Source organism: Periophthalmus magnuspinnatus, chromosome 10 (assembly GCF_009829125.3).
Source record: "Periophthalmus magnuspinnatus isolate fPerMag1 chromosome 10, fPerMag1.2.pri, whole genome shotgun sequence".
NCBI classification, from domain to species: Eukaryota; Metazoa; Chordata; class Actinopteri; order Gobiiformes; family Gobiidae; genus Periophthalmus; species Periophthalmus magnuspinnatus.
In genome coordinates this window covers 14927806-14946367 of record NC_047135.1, presented here as the reverse complement: position 1 = coordinate 14946367, position 18562 = coordinate 14927806, and the positions used below count along the sequence as shown (strand labels likewise).

The 18562-nt window shown below is 39.4% G+C and overlaps 1 protein-coding gene across 1 annotated transcript in view; it reads right to left on the bottom strand.

Annotated features, from left to right (window-relative positions):
* Positions 1–3435: 3435 nt before the first annotated feature.
* si:ch211-159i8.4 (matrix-remodeling-associated protein 5) overlaps positions 3436–18562 on the bottom strand; it is a 39990-nt gene continuing 24863 nt past the window's right edge. Inside the window, exons 7-17 of the mRNA XM_055224669.1 lie at positions 15052–17700; positions 14030–14250; positions 13311–13611; positions 13003–13197; positions 10821–11339; positions 8614–8785; positions 7562–7828; positions 6606–6732; positions 5954–6034; positions 4578–5724; positions 3436–4049 (exon numbers count right to left, since the gene is read on the bottom strand). Of these exons, the coding sequence (XP_055080644.1) occupies positions 3496–4049; positions 4578–5724; positions 5954–6034; positions 6606–6732; positions 7562–7828; positions 8614–8785; positions 10821–11339; positions 13003–13197; positions 13311–13611; positions 14030–14250; positions 15052–17700 (6233 nt within the window). The 3' untranslated portion in view covers positions 3436–3495. The remainder of the gene's footprint in view (positions 4050–4577; positions 5725–5953; positions 6035–6605; positions 6733–7561; positions 7829–8613; positions 8786–10820; positions 11340–13002; positions 13198–13310; positions 13612–14029; positions 14251–15051; positions 17701–18562) is intronic.

The window sequence follows — 18562 nt, the reverse complement described above, 5'->3', positions numbered from 1 at the left end:
AACAACAATAGGAGCTGCCGTCACCGTAACGTCATCACAATAAACAACAAGTGAAGGTGTATGGAGTTTAAAAACACAGCGGAGCACTTCCTGTATTACCACATGACATCACAAGGTGGAACAAAGTCAGCCTAAATCTGCAGAGTTTGTGTGTTAAACATGTGTGAATGAAACAAAACAACACTCCAGGTATGTTTTTGATGAGTAAACAAGATTATAACATAGTTCAGAAAATAGCGCAATATCGGACGTTTAATTCTCAAAGACTAAAGAATTCAAATAGGTTAAAACTGATGTCGGAAAATTGTCTAAATTGCAAATTGTCAATGCATTCCTCTTGGTTAATTATTTTGGGTTAGAAGTGGATCTAAACATACCAGGTCTAAACTACAGTCGTAAGTAGGACCACACTATCCAGGAATAAACCAGGGACTAAACCAGAACTAAAGCAGAACTTTGGACTTAAAAGCACAAAATCAATTTAGTTTAAATTTTCAACATGTTAATGTCTACCAGTGGAGAATAGCTTTTGTTCTCATCATTACATCATGCTTGCAAGCTCCTGTCAGATTCCCTCCCGTCCTCCTGTATCCCTATGTGTCAGATGCCCTCCCATTCTCTTATACCCCTATGTGTCAGTTGCCCTCCCATTCTCCTCTATCCCTGTGGGTCAGATGCCCTTGCAACCTCCTACATCCTTGTGTGTCATTTGACTTTTTCTCACACTGGTCTTTGGTCATGTGACTGCATCAGCTGACCACATTTCCACATTCCACTAAATAAAAGTCATTAGACCTGAGCAAAGGACTCACCAAAGTCAACTACACTATGGTTTATATTCAGCACAGATTTTGTGAGATTGTGGAGAGATTGTGTTTGCTGAGAGAAAAATCTGCTCTCAGTTGTAATAATTATTGAACACAGGGGATCAATAATTGATTGTCGTAATAATATTTAAAACTGTGACACCTGAATATCCAAGACTGCTTGTTTTGGCCTTCTCTTTCACTCATTTTGAAGAAACAAAACTGGTGTTTCAAAAAATAAAAAAATAAAAAAATAATATTTGCAGTACACAAAGGAGAAGGAAGAAATTACTTAAGTAAGAGTAAAAAAAGGATTTGGGAAAGGTACTGCTCAAGTAAAAGTAACTATAAGAGTAACTGTCTGGATGTAAAATCTGACGATTTAACTTTAATGTAATTTGAATTATAAAACATAAAAAAATGCACACAATCTGATATTTTGAAAGGATAGAAGGATACAAATGTTCAAATCTTTTCACATTGTCAACATAAAGCTTTTGTCACTTGGAAACTTACTCACAGTGGGAAGAGTAACCACAACTTTTACTCAAGTAAGAGTACTTTTACTTCAATAAAAATATTACTCAAGTAGGAGTCAAAGTATGCTGCTAGAAAAGTACTTTTTCATAGTACAATTTCTTTAAAAAGTTATTCAAGTAACTGAGTAAATGTAAGTGAGAAAATGTAACTGAGAACTACCCACCTGTGGCAGTAAGTAAATAACTGCACTTACCACTACAAAAAATGTAGCTTGATGTTTACACTCAATTTAAGGTCCTGCAAACTATTGATGTTTTCCCTGCTCCTATCGGCCCGTTTATCCTAAGCACCTCCTCAGCAGTAGATAGTATTCAGAGATTGTGTATTCAGAGTTTGTTGTACACACTGTTGTTCAGAAAAATAGTTGCCTACAGATCCACACACAAACACACACAGTCCACACACAGACAGAGCTGCCTCAGTCCTGTGTCAAAGAGTCCAGTGTCTGAGCCATTTACATTCAGCAGAGGAGGAGAATTAACATAGCATCAATCTGTCTGTTTCACAAAAATACTGTATTTACAAACATTTTCAATATTAAGTGTAGCTCATTTTAATCTAAGCATAAGACAAGTTAATGGGGCTTGAAGTAGACTTAAAGGTGCACTGTGCAACCTTTCTGGTGAGGGGACTGCCCCTATGGAGTTGTTTTTTGCTTAGCCTGTAATGTTCCACAGTATGGCTTTGTTGTTAGATGTTATCTTTGTTGTAGATGTTATCTATCTTACAGGTGTTTCAATTGCTTAAAAATACCCTGAAAAACATGCATTCTTAATATGAGCAGTGTCACCTCTCCACAGACCAGATCTGTAACTTGGCCTGGTGTCATCATCTGCTTGTCTCAGTGGAGTTGAGTTTTGTGTCATACCATACTGTGGAACGTTCTAGGTTAAGCAAATTATTATTACTACTGTCCCCCTGAAAAGTTCCACTGTGCACCTTAAAGAGAAGTGAGTCCTCTGCATTTGACCCATCCTATCTGTGGATGAGGACTAGTATCCAGTTTTTGGGGATGGAGCCTTACTGGGAGTACCTCTGGAGGATTGTCTGTCATGCATATTTTAATTTGAAGGGGAAACCAGCACAGGGAGAAGATGCAGACTCCTCACACAAAGGCCCAACTGACCCAGCAATCAAACGGTAGACTGAGAGTTTCTTGGCTATGGTAATGAGGCAAAATAGGGCTACATAAAAACAGCACTTTATTATTTATACATAAATTATATACATACAACACTTTATTTTGACTAGTGTAAGTGAGTAGTAATAGAATTCAATGAAGGGTAAACCTCTAACAATCTATTATATATTACAAATATACACTACAGTTATGTTTAAAAGTACTAGTAGGTACTCTCTGTGACTTTTCTAATCAAAGACCCACCACTTGCTTGACTCCACAGAGATGTAATTGCTTTGGAATTAAACAGTGGCAGAAGCATACACATGAAAATCAGCTGGGGATAGGATTCAATGTCTTCTTACTCCTTTTCAAATTGTTGATTCATGTTTTATTTTTTACTATATGTTCTATCATGTTCGAAATGAAATCAGTCAAAACGTATCTCCATGGAGCCAAGACACTGGCCAGATCTGTGGAGAGGCGAACCCACCCACAGTAAGAATGCATGCTTTTCAAGGCAACAAAAACACCTGTATTTGAATTGATCCATGCCATACAAGTTTAATGCCATGCTGTGGAACACTCCAGGCAACGTAAAACATCTTCATGGAGACAAGCAGGTGGCCAACCCTTTATCAGAAAAGTCACATAGTATACCTTTATGTCGCAAAACATAAGTAACTGAGGATAATTCTTCCCAGCTTTTTGCATTTCTCATGTATTTATCTGAAGTCAATTTTTTTTATTTTTAAGCTGAATGCTTTTCCTATCATAATCAACTGACTCCTACAATGTTTTGTCCACTTGACATATTTTATTTCTCTTTTGCAATGGATCAGACCTGGATTACTGAGGGTTTTACAGAGATATAATCAAAAGAAGTGTCTTTCCTAAGGACACAATGTTTTGTTTGGCAAGATTCAACCAGGAACCTTCAGCTGGCTAAAGGTTTTCAGTTTTTCCTGTGTCTTTATTGCATCCCTGTTGAGTGTTTTTCTCAGTTTAAAAAGTCAAAATCAAATGTCTTTAAACCACTTGTAGATATGTTGATCTGAAGTCTGTTCCGAGTGCATTTTTGGCATTACATTTGTAAATCCCAGAATTCGTGAGCACCGGGTTTTGAATTACCAGACTCCCTTCCTCCGTCATGTGAACACCTCCCTGCACCGTGTACCGATTATGCGGAAAAATCGTGGTTCTTCCCGGCAACGTCCAGGAAATCTCTGGTTTGGGAATGCCGGAAGCAACGCAACTTAAGCTAACAGGTGTTCCTCGGCTAACTCGTGTGATTGCGTTCAAACTGCTGGTGATTCTCGGAGGATGCACAGTTACAATTACAGGGTAGGATACTGTTGCGGTGCCGTAGGAGTTGGTTGCTCGGCACGTGTAGGTTCCTTTGTCAAAAGTGGCTACATGTCGAACCAGGAGCGTCCCGTTGGTGAAGATAGTCACCCGGCTGATGGTTTGGGGCGTGTCCAAAATAACGCCGTTGGGTAAAGTCCAGGACACAGAGGGGAGAGGCCAGCCATCAGAGAGGCAGGGCAGGAACAGAGATTGGCCATAACTAATCTTCAATCCACCTGGAAGAGAGAGAAATTAGAATAGAATTAATAAAATGTCTTGGTTGTAGCCTTAAAACTTTTGAAAGAATATAGCTGAATTTTTGTATAATAACTGCACTGTTTACAGCTGTATTAAAGCATGAAGAAACACTGAATTTGTAATGAACAAATTGTATATTATGAATGAATCGGAACAACTTGATTAAAGCCACTAAAACTAAACTAACTAAAATAAAAACATATTTTCATTTTTCATTTCGGTTGTGTTTATTGCACTGAAAAACATGCGTCTTTACTCTGAGTGGGCTTGCATCTCCACAAACCTTAGAACTGAACCTCAAACTAAATCCATAGAAACAATGAAGTATCTTGCACAAGGACAGCAGTGTGAGCTGTGATTAAACCACAAATTTGGTTATAAGACAATCACTCTGCCACCTTTCGCCTCAAATGAGATATTAAGCGACTATGCCCCTATATGGAAAACTATACAAATTTTAACAAACACAACCATCTTTATGTTGGAAATCATATCTGAGCTCTCACCTCCAGATCCCCTGATGAGCGGCTTGCGTCCTGCCTCCAGAGCATATCGTTTTTCAGCTTGTCCTGCCACGTTTTTGGCCAAACACCGGTACACTCCTTTATCGCTCTGTACAGGCTGTGAGATCCTTAGACTCCCGTTATTCGAATAATGATGAAACCTCTGCAACCTAACACCAGGGGGCAGCATCGTGCCATTGGGAAGCAGCCATGCAAACTCTGGGTTTGGCTTCCCTCTCGCTGGACACTCCAACAACACCTTTCCGCCATCTTCTTTGATTGGAATGATTTCAATACTTGGGAATGCAAAGCTTGGTTTCTCAGCTATTGACGCAACCTCAACTTCAACTGTTAAGGTTGATTCTCCGAGCAAATTTTTAGCAAAGCACGAATAGCGCCCTTCATCATTTTTCCGTACACCTCGTAACTCCAAGCTTCCATTTCGGTGAACTTGAAATCGCCCTCCGAGATATCCAACAGCAAAGGACTGTGCATAAGGAGTAACCCACCAAATCCTAGGCTCTGGTTTGGATTCAACTTTACAATCCAGAAGAGTTGTTTGGTAGTTCACAGCCATAACTTTACCATAACTTTTCCCTTTTTGACCATTTATGCTTGGTGCTTGCTGCTCAATTTCAACTTTAACATTTTTCGTATCATCTCCTGCAGAATTCCTGGCTACGCAAACATATTTTCCTTCATCAGAAAGCCCAACTTTCTTGATCACCAGCATTCCATTGTTCAAAATCTCATATTTGTCTGATAAAGCTGGAATTGCGGCATTCCTTGGCGATATCCACATAATTCTTGGTGCAGGTTCTGCTATCGCTTCGCAGCTAAGTTTTGCCGAATCTCCCAATCGAACCACAACTAAAGATTGCGATTTTGACTTGATTTGTGGCGCGTTTGGTCCGACTTTGACACTAACTTTCCTTTCGTCTGTCCCGAGTTTGTTTTTAGCTGTACATGTGTAGTCTCCTTCGTCTTTCTTGTCGATTTGGTGAAGGAGTAGGGTCCCATTGGTGAAAATGATGTAGCGACGCTGTCTGGTTCCACTGTCGTCTGATTGGAGGGCATTGTTGACCAGTGTTCCATCGGGAAGACTCCAGGAAACCTCAGGATCAGGCAGGCCAGAGGCGACACAGTCCACCTGCAGGGGGCGCCACAGAGAGATTAAGAGGGTATTAACTGCTAACATGACACAATCAGGGCGCATTCCGCTAATGAAACTATTGCACACCACAGGTTTGTCAAGTTGTGGTGTATAGTTTTGTATCGTGTTTTTGTTTACGGAGAATTGTCATCCATGCGTTATAAAAAATCTGGCAATGAATTTATTAAGAAGTAAAATGAATGGACCACCGAAAAGTAATCTTTACCTGAAAGTTCTCTCCATATGGAACTCTGGTCTGTGCTGTCCTCACGTGTTCGATCCTCGGAGGAGTCATCAGCACCTCCACCTGACAAATGAATAACATATTATTTATTAACTGAACATGAAAAATAGACTTTAATGTTTAAATTAAGCATGGGACAATGCTTTTTCTAACCCACTCCTAATGATCAATCCCTGTCATGCTTTAAATACTGACAGGTGTACTCACCAATCTCTGTGAAGTGTGGACTATCAGAAAAATGCTAGTCAAGCTGGTTCCATTTTATTCAATGCTCCACCTCTTCCCCACTTTACCTGAAACATCTTCACCTCCTCTCTTTTTTAAGTAAAGCATCTCTGCTTCTTCTCCTTTTTACCTAAAACATCTCCAGGTCCTCTATATTTTACCTGAAACATCTCCACCTCCTCTCCTTTTTCCCTGAAACACCTTCACCTTTTTTCCTTTTTACCTGAAACAACTCCACCTCCTCTCCATTTTACATGAAACATCTCCACCTCCTCTCCTTTTTACCTGAAACATCTCCACCTCTTTTCCTTTTTACCTGAAACATCTCCACCTCTTCTCCACTTTACCTGAAACACCTCCATCTCCTCTCCATTTTACCTGAAAAATCTCCACCTCCTCTCCATTTTACCTGAAACATCTCCACTTCCTCTCCGTTGGGACGGTTGAACACACAGGTGTAGCTCCCTGCATCTGTCTCTGTGAGCTGAAGGATTCTCAGTGTTCCGTTTCTGAACACTCTGATCGGACGCTCAGGGCTGAGGAGAGCAGATTGAAACATCAGTTAGGATTAGAGTGATGCTGAGGCTAAACTTATGTGTATCATAAAAATGCATTCTCTGCTTCCTATGTCAAAACCAGAGGTGGATAGAACTCAGTTACATTTACTCAGAGTAACTTTTTAACAAAATTGTACTTTTCAGAGTGCTTTTAGCAGCATAATTTTACTCTTACCCGAGTATTTATTGAAGTAACAGTGCTCTTACTTGAGTCAAAGTTGTGGTTATAGTTATTTTGTGCATTATTTTACTTTCTACTTGAATAATTTCTTGGACCACTACTTTGTACTGTATATTATTTTTAACATTACTCTTGCTTGAGTAAAATTTTTGGCTACTCTACCCACCACTGGTGGAACGGAACTGTATTAATATTTGTATTTTTAATTTTTAATTTTTGGTTTTGGTGTAATGTAATCATAGTCACTGATGCAAGGGCTAAACACATGCACCATAAAAATGCAATGTTCCCTTCCTATACACTTCCTATACTTCCTAAACATATGGGTTTATCATTGGACCACAGTTACCACTGACTGTTCTGTTATGTCATATATAAGATGGGGAATGGCATTTTGCAAGTTTCCCATAAACTTGAACAATCAAAGATAAGAGGAAACCAATTTGAATGCCGTGTATATTGTTGGGATTCAGATAACATAACATTTTAATATATTTTTGGCAAAGATTGTGTTAGACAGGACAGCATGTAGTGATGGGGGTGAAGAGTGGGGAGAGCCATTCAGCAAATCATCAAAAGTCAGGATTCAAATCCTGTTTTTTGGCCTTTTCAGTTTACACCATTTACCTGTATCTATAGTCAAGCAGAGTCTTGGAGGGGAGCTGCCACACAGTTCCTCTCTTGGAGCCTGTGGACTCAGGACAGTGCAGATAAACAGCAGAGCCATACATTGCAGTGACAGAGTGCAGCCTCGAAGGGGTGCTGTGACGAGGGGGCGGGGCAGGGACAGGAGCAGGGAGCGGAGGAGCAGGGAATGATGGGTAATCTGCAGAGACGTCGATCTGGATGGTTCTTTTAGCGAAACCAACCGGATTGGTGGCAAGGCACTCATATCTGTTAAAAAAAAGATGGACACTGTAAATTTCAAGGTCAGTAAAAATCAGATTTCTAGAATAGTCAGATAACCCCCCCCCCCCCCCCCCCCCCCAAAAAAAAAAAAAAAATAAAAATCTGATTTTTGATGTATGTTTACAGTACAAGAGAAATCTGATCATCAAAAAGACCTGGTTACATGTCTAAGCCAGAACTAAAACAAGACTACTTACTAAGATTAGTAAAAATCAGATGACCCAATAATTAGATTGGATTTCTGGTGGGTGAGTATACAGCACAATAGAAATCTGATCATCAAAAACACATGCCAGTGGATCAGTGGGTTTTTAATGTAACAGGACAAATATAATGTATTTTAAAATTACTCTTTCAATCTGTAACATTTTATCTTTAATTTCTGTCATTGTCACATTAATGTGTCCTTTTAGGGACAATTTCCCTTGTCAAAACCTGAACAGGTGTGAACAATCAAACAGAAACCAGACTATTCACATCAGATGGATGTTTACATTTACATAATCTGATAACTCCCGAAATCAGATTATGATCAACTCTATGGCATGTGTGTAAACACAGCCACTGTGACTTGCATTTTTACAATGTTTATTTTAGCTGCCCCCATCTGTATTAAATATTATTGGCCTGTAGAATGTTAAAGGCTCACTTGTCATTACTAAGAAAATCAAGCTTCCCAGACCTAAATTTTGTATTTAATATAATACATATATTCAAATCTGAGCTTCTTTCCCATTTTGACTCTCATATTAACAAATGCACTGTCCTACCTCCCAGCATCAGAGGCTGCCACGTTCTTGATGTAGAGTGTCCCGTTGGGGAAGGCGAAGAGTCTGCGCCCCACAAATTGAGAGGGTTTGACAGACAGGCCGCTCGAGAGGGTCCACTTCAGAGAGGGGGTGGGCTCTCCTCTCACAGAGCAGTGCACAAACACGCTACGACCTAAGGACACACAACAGCAGCACTAAGGCTTGTGGTGGACAAATGTCCAACGTTTCCCGCTGATCGATTAGTCGACTAAAAAGGAGGTGTGGCAAAAGCTCTCAAAATTATTACATATCTCTATGTATCTGACCCAAACTGCTCTCACAAGACTACACTTGTTCATGCAATAAATACTATATAAGTAGAAAAAAGTACTAGGAAACTGTGTACTTATATAAAGACAGATTTAACTTGAGAATCATGAGTTTAATCTGTCTTTACTTATAAATACAAAAAATACCAAATCTTCAGCTAACTCACACATTTCTCCTATCTGCTATTATCCCATATAAATCCTAATACTCCCAATAAAGTGATTAGTTGACTAATACAAATTTTGGTTGACCAAGACACCGATTAATAGATTAATTGACTTAACGACTACAGTCCTAGTAGCACTGGCAACTAGCATTTAACTAGGTCTGTTAATTTAGGCCCTGTCTTTGTCCCATGCATTTCAGCAAAATGTGTCTTGTCCCAGTACATATATATTGTATAAGCAGTCAAAATAAGTAAGCTGTGTACTGTCTGCATCTATTTATAAAGATTTTTACCGTCCAATAATCAGGAAGTTTGCTTTAGCATGCTAGTTGTTGTTAGCTTTACACTGATGACATAACTCTGCTCTGACCTCTGAAAGTTGTGAAAAACGCTTTGAAATAAATTATCCACTCATCAGGAATAATCAGGGTGAATAATTAGGATGTTCCGAATGCATATGGTAAGTGAGGAATAACTTTGGACCACTGCAAACCGTTTAAAATGAACTAATTCTATTTTTCACATTTTTAAGACAGTAAAAATCAGGCACAGAGACTTTAACTTGGCAAAGACAGTATCAGGTCAGTCAGAGGTAGTCATCTGAACACTGTTTTAGAAATCAAGACCTGGGTGAGACTGATTTAGCTCAGGAGAGTATAAATTGTAGCTGCTCAAACCATTTCCATCAGATTGAAAATGAATTTTGGATGGAAGTCGAAACATTCCATCAGATTGAAAATGAATTTTGGATGGAAGTCGAAACATCTTGATCTCTTAATCATTCTCCAAGTCTCCTAAGACTGTGAAGTGCTTGTATGCACAGAGAGACTTAAAGGTCCCTGATGGCCATCGTTATTCTTGAGCCTTTATTTATGTTCAGTGGTGGATGATGATTCTATGGTCTTATGTTGTCGTGATGTCTTTTCTTTGTGTCAATCAGGTCTTATTTTATTTATATATATTTTTTATTTATTTTTTACTTATTATTTATTTTACTAAGTTTATTAGCCTTTTATTATTTATTTATTATTTAATGATAAATGTATTCATTTACTCGTATTTTTTTTACTGATTGTTTTTCATTTACACTCTATATCTTTTTTGTTTCTTAGAGAATACTAGTACTAGCATTCTCCTCTGCTGTCCCCACCTTACCTCCTCGAAAACCATGCAAAACATATACACACAAAAATTTGTCACAAACATTTGTAAATAGCACCTCTCTTTGTCTGTTATGTCAGTAAACAATTTTATTCTCAAGTTATGTCTTTTCGTATCTTATATCCACTTGTCACCACGGTATATGATTGGCCACTACATTTGTCTGTCTTTTTACTGTCTAAATGACAGTACTTCCATTACTTACAACTTTCATTAAAGTCATTTTTCCTACAGTCTTTTCCGTTACTTAGTTATTAGTAATGTAAAAATACACCACATTCATACTAGGCAAAGTGGGTGAAGTGTTTTGCCATGGCAGTTTGCACTACAGACACTGCTGCCTCACTGTGGCACCTGGTGTTCCCAGTGGTCTCCCATTAGCACAAAACATATACCATGTGGTTCTAAACTGGTGTTGATACAGTTCAAGATTACTCTATAGCTGTTCTGTTTTGCCTTGTTAATGGGATTTTTCAGTATCGATACTTAAATTGAGTATCTATTTTCCATACTGGTTTTGAATACTTGTGACAATGCTAGTATGGCCACAACTCCATTAAAAATGTCCTACCTGGTTGTATGATGACAGTGTCAATTGCCTTCTCGCTGATACTGGGAGGTAGTGCTGCCACATGGACGTGGTATGTAACTGTATCTGCCCCAGCCGCGTTACTTGCTATGCATTTATAATCGCCTTTACTGGAGAAGTTTGCAGAGTGGATTTGTAGCGTCCCATTTGAGAATAAAACCATCGGAGCCAGAATACTGTGCACAGCACCCACATCTCTCACAAACGTCCGGTCTGGAAGTATCCATGATATCTGGGCGGTGGGTCTTCCAGAAGCCAGGCAGGGAAGGGCAGCACTGTGGCCCAGGTAGAGTGAGAACTCGGTGGACTGGGGAGGCTGGATTTTGGGGGGTTGGGTCTGGACAGCTAAAGTGATGACGCTGCGGTCCGATCCAAAGCGGTTCTGAGCGGTGCAGAGGTATTGGCCTCTGTCCTGGAGCTGCACTGATTTGATCAGAAATGAGCCATTCTGGAAGACCTCAAACCGCAGGCCGTGTTTGGTGCTGGCAGGGATGGTGGCACCTACAGGGGACAGAAAAAGTTTATATGGCCTACATAATCAGAAGTTATAATGCTCTTACAAAAGACACATAGCAGGGCTTGAGTGGACTTGAGTGTCTCCAGGTCCTGTGCTGATAGGAAATAAAACTTCTCCTGGGTTAGACATCCAGTCTCATGTCTCTCTTTACAACTCTTCATTTTACAGTAAGTATCACTTTGAATGTTATTTTAAAGTATAATCAGCCTCATATGTGCCTTAATTCTGGATTTAGGATGTGCTTGAATTCTGGATTTAGGATTAAACTTCATATATCAGATGGGACTAAACAAGATCCAAACCAAAACTAGGACTGTTCTTAAACCAGCAGATAGTAGTTGTTAAAACATATGATTAAACTGGGACTAAAACAGACTCTAAAAACGGCAAAATCAGATTTAGAACATCAACTGCAAAATGTCAGAGTGCAACATCAGTTTTCTTGGAATTATCCTGACTAATAATGTGTTTAAGATAAAGTTTTATATTGATGTTTTGACAAATACGTTTACTTTACGATGTCTATTTCCTCCTGTAGCAACACCTGCCTTGGGGCTGACTGACTATATCATGCCTGCCATTCTGCATCAACAGCTTTGCCAAACCATCAACAATCCTCCACTAGAACACACTCTCATACTGTACATAGGGTAAGAGTCAACAACTGTATGAACTACTTAGTTGGATTGGAACAATAACAATGACAATACTTTGCTTCCATTTTTCCCAAGCCAATTATTGTCCACTTTTTCACCATTTTTCTTCTTTTACTGCAATCTGAAATCACATGTCTTTACACGAGCAGTGCAAGGAGAACAATCTGTTTTGTTCTGGATTGTTCATTTTTCTTCACTCTGAAACCCGTGGATATCACCAGTGGAATCTGCACCACAGTTTGAGAACCACTGATTTTTGCAGAGGTAATCAGCCAAAACATAATAACCACCTACTGCAGTTTCTCCCAGCATGACCCAGAGTCTCACAGGATCTGGCTGCTGCAGCAGATTCCTCAAGTTCTGTAAGTCCTCCCTTTCTTGGACCGAATGTTTAAATCCTCCGCCAAAACTCTGGTCTAATCATTGTCACTATTACATGTTTCCTGCATCAATAAAAAGATCAGGAGTTTCAGTTTTTGAGACCAAAGCCCTCAAACTCTGGCCCTTGTAAAAAATATTATATGCCCAGAAAACCTTTTCAGTTAGAATAAGGAAGTAAAGTCAAAAACACAGGATGAGAATGATGTCGTCATCATGCAAAGTACTTTGAAAAGACTAATTTAATATACTGTACATTAGTGTCAGTTTTCACACAGACAGAGGATCACTTAAAAAGCAATTGTTATAAAGTTAATGCATGGTTACAAATCTTAAAGCCCTTGTCAACTTTCAACTTACTACTACTAGCAATACCTAAATAGCTTCTTCTAATGATGGCTACACTATTTTTATTTAGTTGTAACTTCACAAAGTTAACAATTTTTTGTGTAGGGCATTTTTAAACACCTGAAAAAAGTCTCTCTAGTTCATGTGGGCACATGGTCATTTTTTTTTTTTTTATCTTGTGAGATCTTTTACTGTGATTAGATTCTATTTAATTTTTTAGTATGTTTGTTGTGAGAAATCTAATGTTAAAATATAGAAGATTTACCAGTGGAAACTTTGGTCCATGCGATGGTGGGGGGAGGGAGACCTGTAGCTTTACAGGGCAGAAGGACATCAGTCTCGGCTAAAGCAGAGACACTGGCCGTAGACACAGGAGAGATCCGAGGTTTAGACCCAGACTCTGCTCCCACAGCCCAAGGAAAGGGAGGGGCGGCAGTGGGGCGACGGGAGCTCACACGACCTGCAGGGGAAATCAGTGTACTTTTGTTTATCACAAAATCACAACAGGGGTTGCATCACAGGTTTCATCAATATAATGATTTGACAAAAAAAACTAATAAATATTGCCCTTACCTCCTCCAATGGGCCAGTGTCCTTCATAGGGAACGCCAAGTGGAGTGGGGTACTTGGACCTTGAGGTGGGGTAAAACCCGAAGTAGGACTTCCCATAAGGAGAGGGCAGAGTGTGGCTGTAGGAGGCCGTAGGAGCAGGAGGGTATTTGGGGGGGTATTTAGAGGGGTATTTGAGTGTGTACGGTCCGTGGATGGTGGGGTCGAAGGGACGTGGGGTCAGCACAAATGGGACTTTACTGTAGCTAGTGCGAGGTCTGGGAGTCACAATCTTCCCCAGCTGAGCCATTCGGTCCAACTGCGCCTGAAAAAAACAAAAAAACAGTCTAATCTCTAATGCTAAATTCAGACAGCGGTGTCAAAATCCCACTGATCACCTTTGAAACGCTCAGATCACACTGCGTCAAATAGTTGGATCAATCCATGGAAGGATTGAACTGTGATAGAAGCACTACATAGAATCTACATGTAAAATAGAGGCCTTTGACGGAGAAATATTGTTTGGTCAGAAAGTAGAAGAAAAGGTACCTAATTGAGGTGATATCCATTTGGAGTTTGCAAATTAATAAATCAAAGTACCCGAAACATATTGAAAGATATCACAATTGGGTGACCCACAATGCAATTTTCCTAATAAAAAAAAAAAAAAGTCAGCTACATACACCCTTTTTTTCCATTAGACCCACCCCCCCATGTCTCTCCTGCCCCCTACTCTCTGTTACCTGTCTGTATCTGTTCCGGAGGCGTGTTATAAACAGCTGGTCGATGATGGGCTGATTTGGGTGGTGCACTGGTGGAAGGTGATGGTTGAACCCAGAGTTTCCTGTAGGGGGCGCTGTAGGCCTCACTGTCTCTGCTGTGATCTCAGGGCGGTTTGTGAAAGGAGCCTGGACCCATGGGTGCTGGAACAGCCACGGGTGACGGGTGGGCATCAAGTGAGACCCTGGGGTTTTATAATATAACAGAGATCAGATGCGGATAGAATAGGAAATAGTATGGCATGTCAGCTCCTAAAAGTACAATTTTCTATAATAAAGTAAATTTATAGCAAAAACAGACTATCAATATGATACTTTTTAATCAGAAAAAGGCAATATTTATTTTCATATTATGTTTTTTGCCATGTTTTGTCATTGTCATGTTGATTTTGACAAAGTGGTACTATTGAATTAACATTTATAAATATCACTATGTTAAAGGTGCATTATGTAACCTTTCTGGTGGAGGGTCTGCTACCTGCTGTCTCCATGGAGATGTTATTGCTTTGCCTGGAATGTTCCACAGTATGGCATTATACATACCAGAGCATACCTATGATCCCACGGTTCTAATGTTCCCACAGCCTTGTTTTCTCACAGTTTAAATATATTTTTAAAAGTAAATCCATAACCCCTTCCCTCGCCCTGGCCCTAACATTAACCATAATTTCAAAATTAGAACCTAACCTTAACTATAATCCTACAACCCAACAAATATGGTAACATAGACCTGTGGGAGCATAGACCTTGAACATCGAACATCTATCTAGCATTTATTTTATGAGAGGTGTCTTGGCATCTCTCACTTGTCTCCATGGCGATAGATAAGTCTAATGCCAGATTATAGAACATCCCAGGCAAAAGAATAACATCTCCATAGAGACAAGCAGATGGCAGAACTAGAAAAGTTACATAATGCACCTTTAATACATATCTTTGTCCCATATCCACATTATACCATAACTATTTTGTAGGTTTGTTCTCACCTGCTTTTGAGTGTGTCTTTGGCCATATTGGGTAAACCGGACCAGGCTGAGGAGGAGGTCTTTGCTGTTGAGACCAGTGCACTGTGGGATAAACATATGGACTCTGGTTTGGTCTTAGAGGTTTCACTTCTTGATCTTTACCAATCGATCTTTCCTTATTCTCCTCCACTTTCATTGTCTCCCCCCCTCCTCTGTTGTCTTGCCGATACAACCAGGGATGAACTGGCATTTGAATTGGATAATCATCAGTTTCTGCTTTTAATTTGGGTTTTTCCGTAACTTTTACAACATGTTGCGTTAGAATTTTAGACTCTGGAACTATTCTTGGTGATGCTTTTGGTTCACTCTGCAAATTTGGCACAAGTTTTGGCAAAGGTATAGGTTTTGTTGGCATTCTGAACTGTGTTGTTAACCTTACACTATCCCTTGTACTGTAAGTTGGTGTCACCCACCCTGATTGTTCAACCTTTTCTTCAACTCTTTTCATTGGAATTGTAAAAATATTTGGCAGTGATGTTGAAGTAATTTCATTTTTTTTGGTTGTTGAAATTAGTTTAGTAGTCATAACTTCATTTGCAATATCTTCGTCATAGTAATCACCATCCTCCTCTTCAATCATATACTCAGCGCTGGAGTCTGTAGTTGAAGCTACTGTAGTAGTTGCAGTAGTAGTAGTAGTAGTAGTAGTAGTAGTAGTAGGAAAAGTAGTAGTAGTTACTAGCCTGTTAAAATGATTTGATCGTAGTCTTGGTCTTCCGGGTCTTCTGCGTACAAAAGGGGGTCGTCTCCGATTTGGGACAATGTTGGAATTCCTCCTCTCTTCATTGTAAAATTTATTTTGCGTAGCTGGAGAGGCAGTGGTTGTTAAAATTTCTGGAGTGTTTTCCATTTTCAGTATAGATGGTTCAGTTGTTTGACAAGGTGGAATTTGCAGAACTGGAGCTATACTTTCAATCTTTACTTCCAAATTGTCTTGATGGCACTGTCTTGTAAAAGCATTGAAAATAGTAGTAGCCATTGTTGTTGTTGTTGTTGTCGTTGTTGTTAACGGTTGCGTGGTTAGCTTTTGGGTGCTAGTTGCTTCTATCATTTTAGCATTTGCTTTGGCTAATATCTCTGCCCATCTGTTCGGATCTAGCTCTTTTACAGATTTATTCAGCTTTCGTTTTGGATCTTTAACCCTAATTCTTTTTAAATTTTGATTTCTTTGTAGTCCAACTTTTTTTGGAAACTGCGTTGCGAATGGTCGGATAATTTCCTGAAAATCTACACCTGATCCCTCTCCTCCGTCTTCGAAATTTGTTTGCAAAGTTTGAACATTTTTTACTTCAATTTTAGCATTTGGCTTATCTGATTTGACCTCTACAACATGTGCTATCATATCAACGCCATATAAATTAGATGCTAAACAGCTATACTCCCCAGCATCTTCAGAAGTTACTTTTTTCACCACTAAAGTCCCATTGTTCATGACTTGTGCATGTCTTGTCTGTTGCGTTGGGAGCAATATTTGATTTTTTGGGAGGTACCACAAAGTTTGACTGGGTTGTGCAGAAGTTACATTACAAGGCAAAGTCAATGAATCACCCTTTTCCAGTTCAAACTTCTTGCCATTAAAGGCTTTCGGACTTAGTGATTTTTCTTTTATCGTAACCCTAAACGGCACCAAATCAACCCCAGCAATAGTCTTGATCATGCAGTGATACACTCCTGAATCCAAAAGAGTCACATTCAAAATTACCAATTCACCGTTTTGTGTGATTTCAATTTTATTATTTGAATTTTCCAATATTGACATATCCGGTAACATCCATTCCACTTTGATTTGTGGCTCTGATGCAATGACGTTACAATCGAGTTTGACCTTGGAACCTTCGAGTGCAGTTTGGACATGCCCATTTCCACCTTTGCGAATCATAGCCCAAGAGGAAGTGATGTCCCTGTCTTCTTCCTGTCCTGTGTAGCTATTCATATTTTTGGTAATTACTGTTGTAAAATCCATAACTAGCTTCTTGGTTGTTGTTTGTGGTCTGTTTAGCTTCAAAGTTACTCTTGGTTGAAGCAGCCAAGATGGTTCAGCTGACATGTATCCCTTTAATTCTGTAAAATAAGGTGAGTTGTCATTGATGACTTGCGTATATTGATAAGTTACTGTTGATGTATTCCCTCGTAGTTGTCCTCTCTCCAAAATGGCTGGACTTTCATAATAGTATGCAACCAACTGCCACAGATTTTGCAATGATTCCCGATCTATTTCACATTCAAGTGCAGTAACTAACGTGACATTGACCGAAACATCGTCCGGAGTTTGAGAATTCGTACTCCATGAAATCAGTGAAGTTTCCGCAGGTTTACGAACATCGCAGGCGACATGGGCATGGTTGGAATGGCTATCGGAGAGAACAAAAGTCAGTTTGCCAAGGCTATTTTCGAAGTCCCGGGTGTAGGGAACATCTGGCTCAGACTCGGATTCAGACCAGAGCGGGTTGTTCCATAGTTTGAAATGGGATTTGATGGCAGGGCGTTCACAGGTGAGCTGGTCAGGTGTTAGGTCCAGAAGGTTAGAGGAGTTCAGAGGCCAAGGAGAGGAGCACTGGGGACAGACCCCAACAGAGCCAGAGTCACGGTCTTTCTTACACTTCACCACACCTGCAACACAATACAGGGTGATCATATACAAATCTATGCTATTTATATCCATTAGTTTGAGTGACGAATAATTATCACAAATCTAAACCACAATATTGATCTAAAATATCTTAATAATAGTAGTATTTTTCATAATATGTCCCCTTTAAGTGATGGCAGTAATAGACAAAGAAACATCACCCAAACCCAAATAATATACACGATTATAATCTCAGATATTTTCCAGATTCTCCTAAAATATTTAGAGAAAAGGAAATTTGTTCCCTGGAAATCTGTCTCTTACATTTCAGGAAATAAAGTTTAGTACCTCCTGCATGTTTTCTCCATAGGCCCCCAAATGTATATAAATAATAATAAACACAGCGTTGTTTGCCCATAAATAGAAATGGAGTTCAAAAATGAAACACAGAAGTTTTAAACAGCTCCCAGACCCCCATGTCAATACAATAAACACAGTGATATACAGCTAACTGATGAGCACATGCTAAGGGTAAACACATTATATACCACTAACTGGCCACACATGTTAACAGTAAACAGCATATTAAACAGTGATATACAGCTAACTGTTGTGCACATGCTTAGCATAAACACATTAAGGCTAACTGCTCTACAGATACTAACAGTGAACATAGTGATATATGGCTGTTGTGCACTTCCCAAAAAATACTTTATACACATGGGATTGTGCTAAATCGTGTGTGTTAATAATGTTGTTTACTGTTCTTAGTCTTCTTTCCTGGGAATTTCAGAACAAACAAAACTCTAATGTGTTTTGTTTGTTTATGTCAAATACTGTAACTGTAAAACAGGACACACATTTGCAGTTTCTGTCACAATATTTTTGACTTTGTGGAATTTA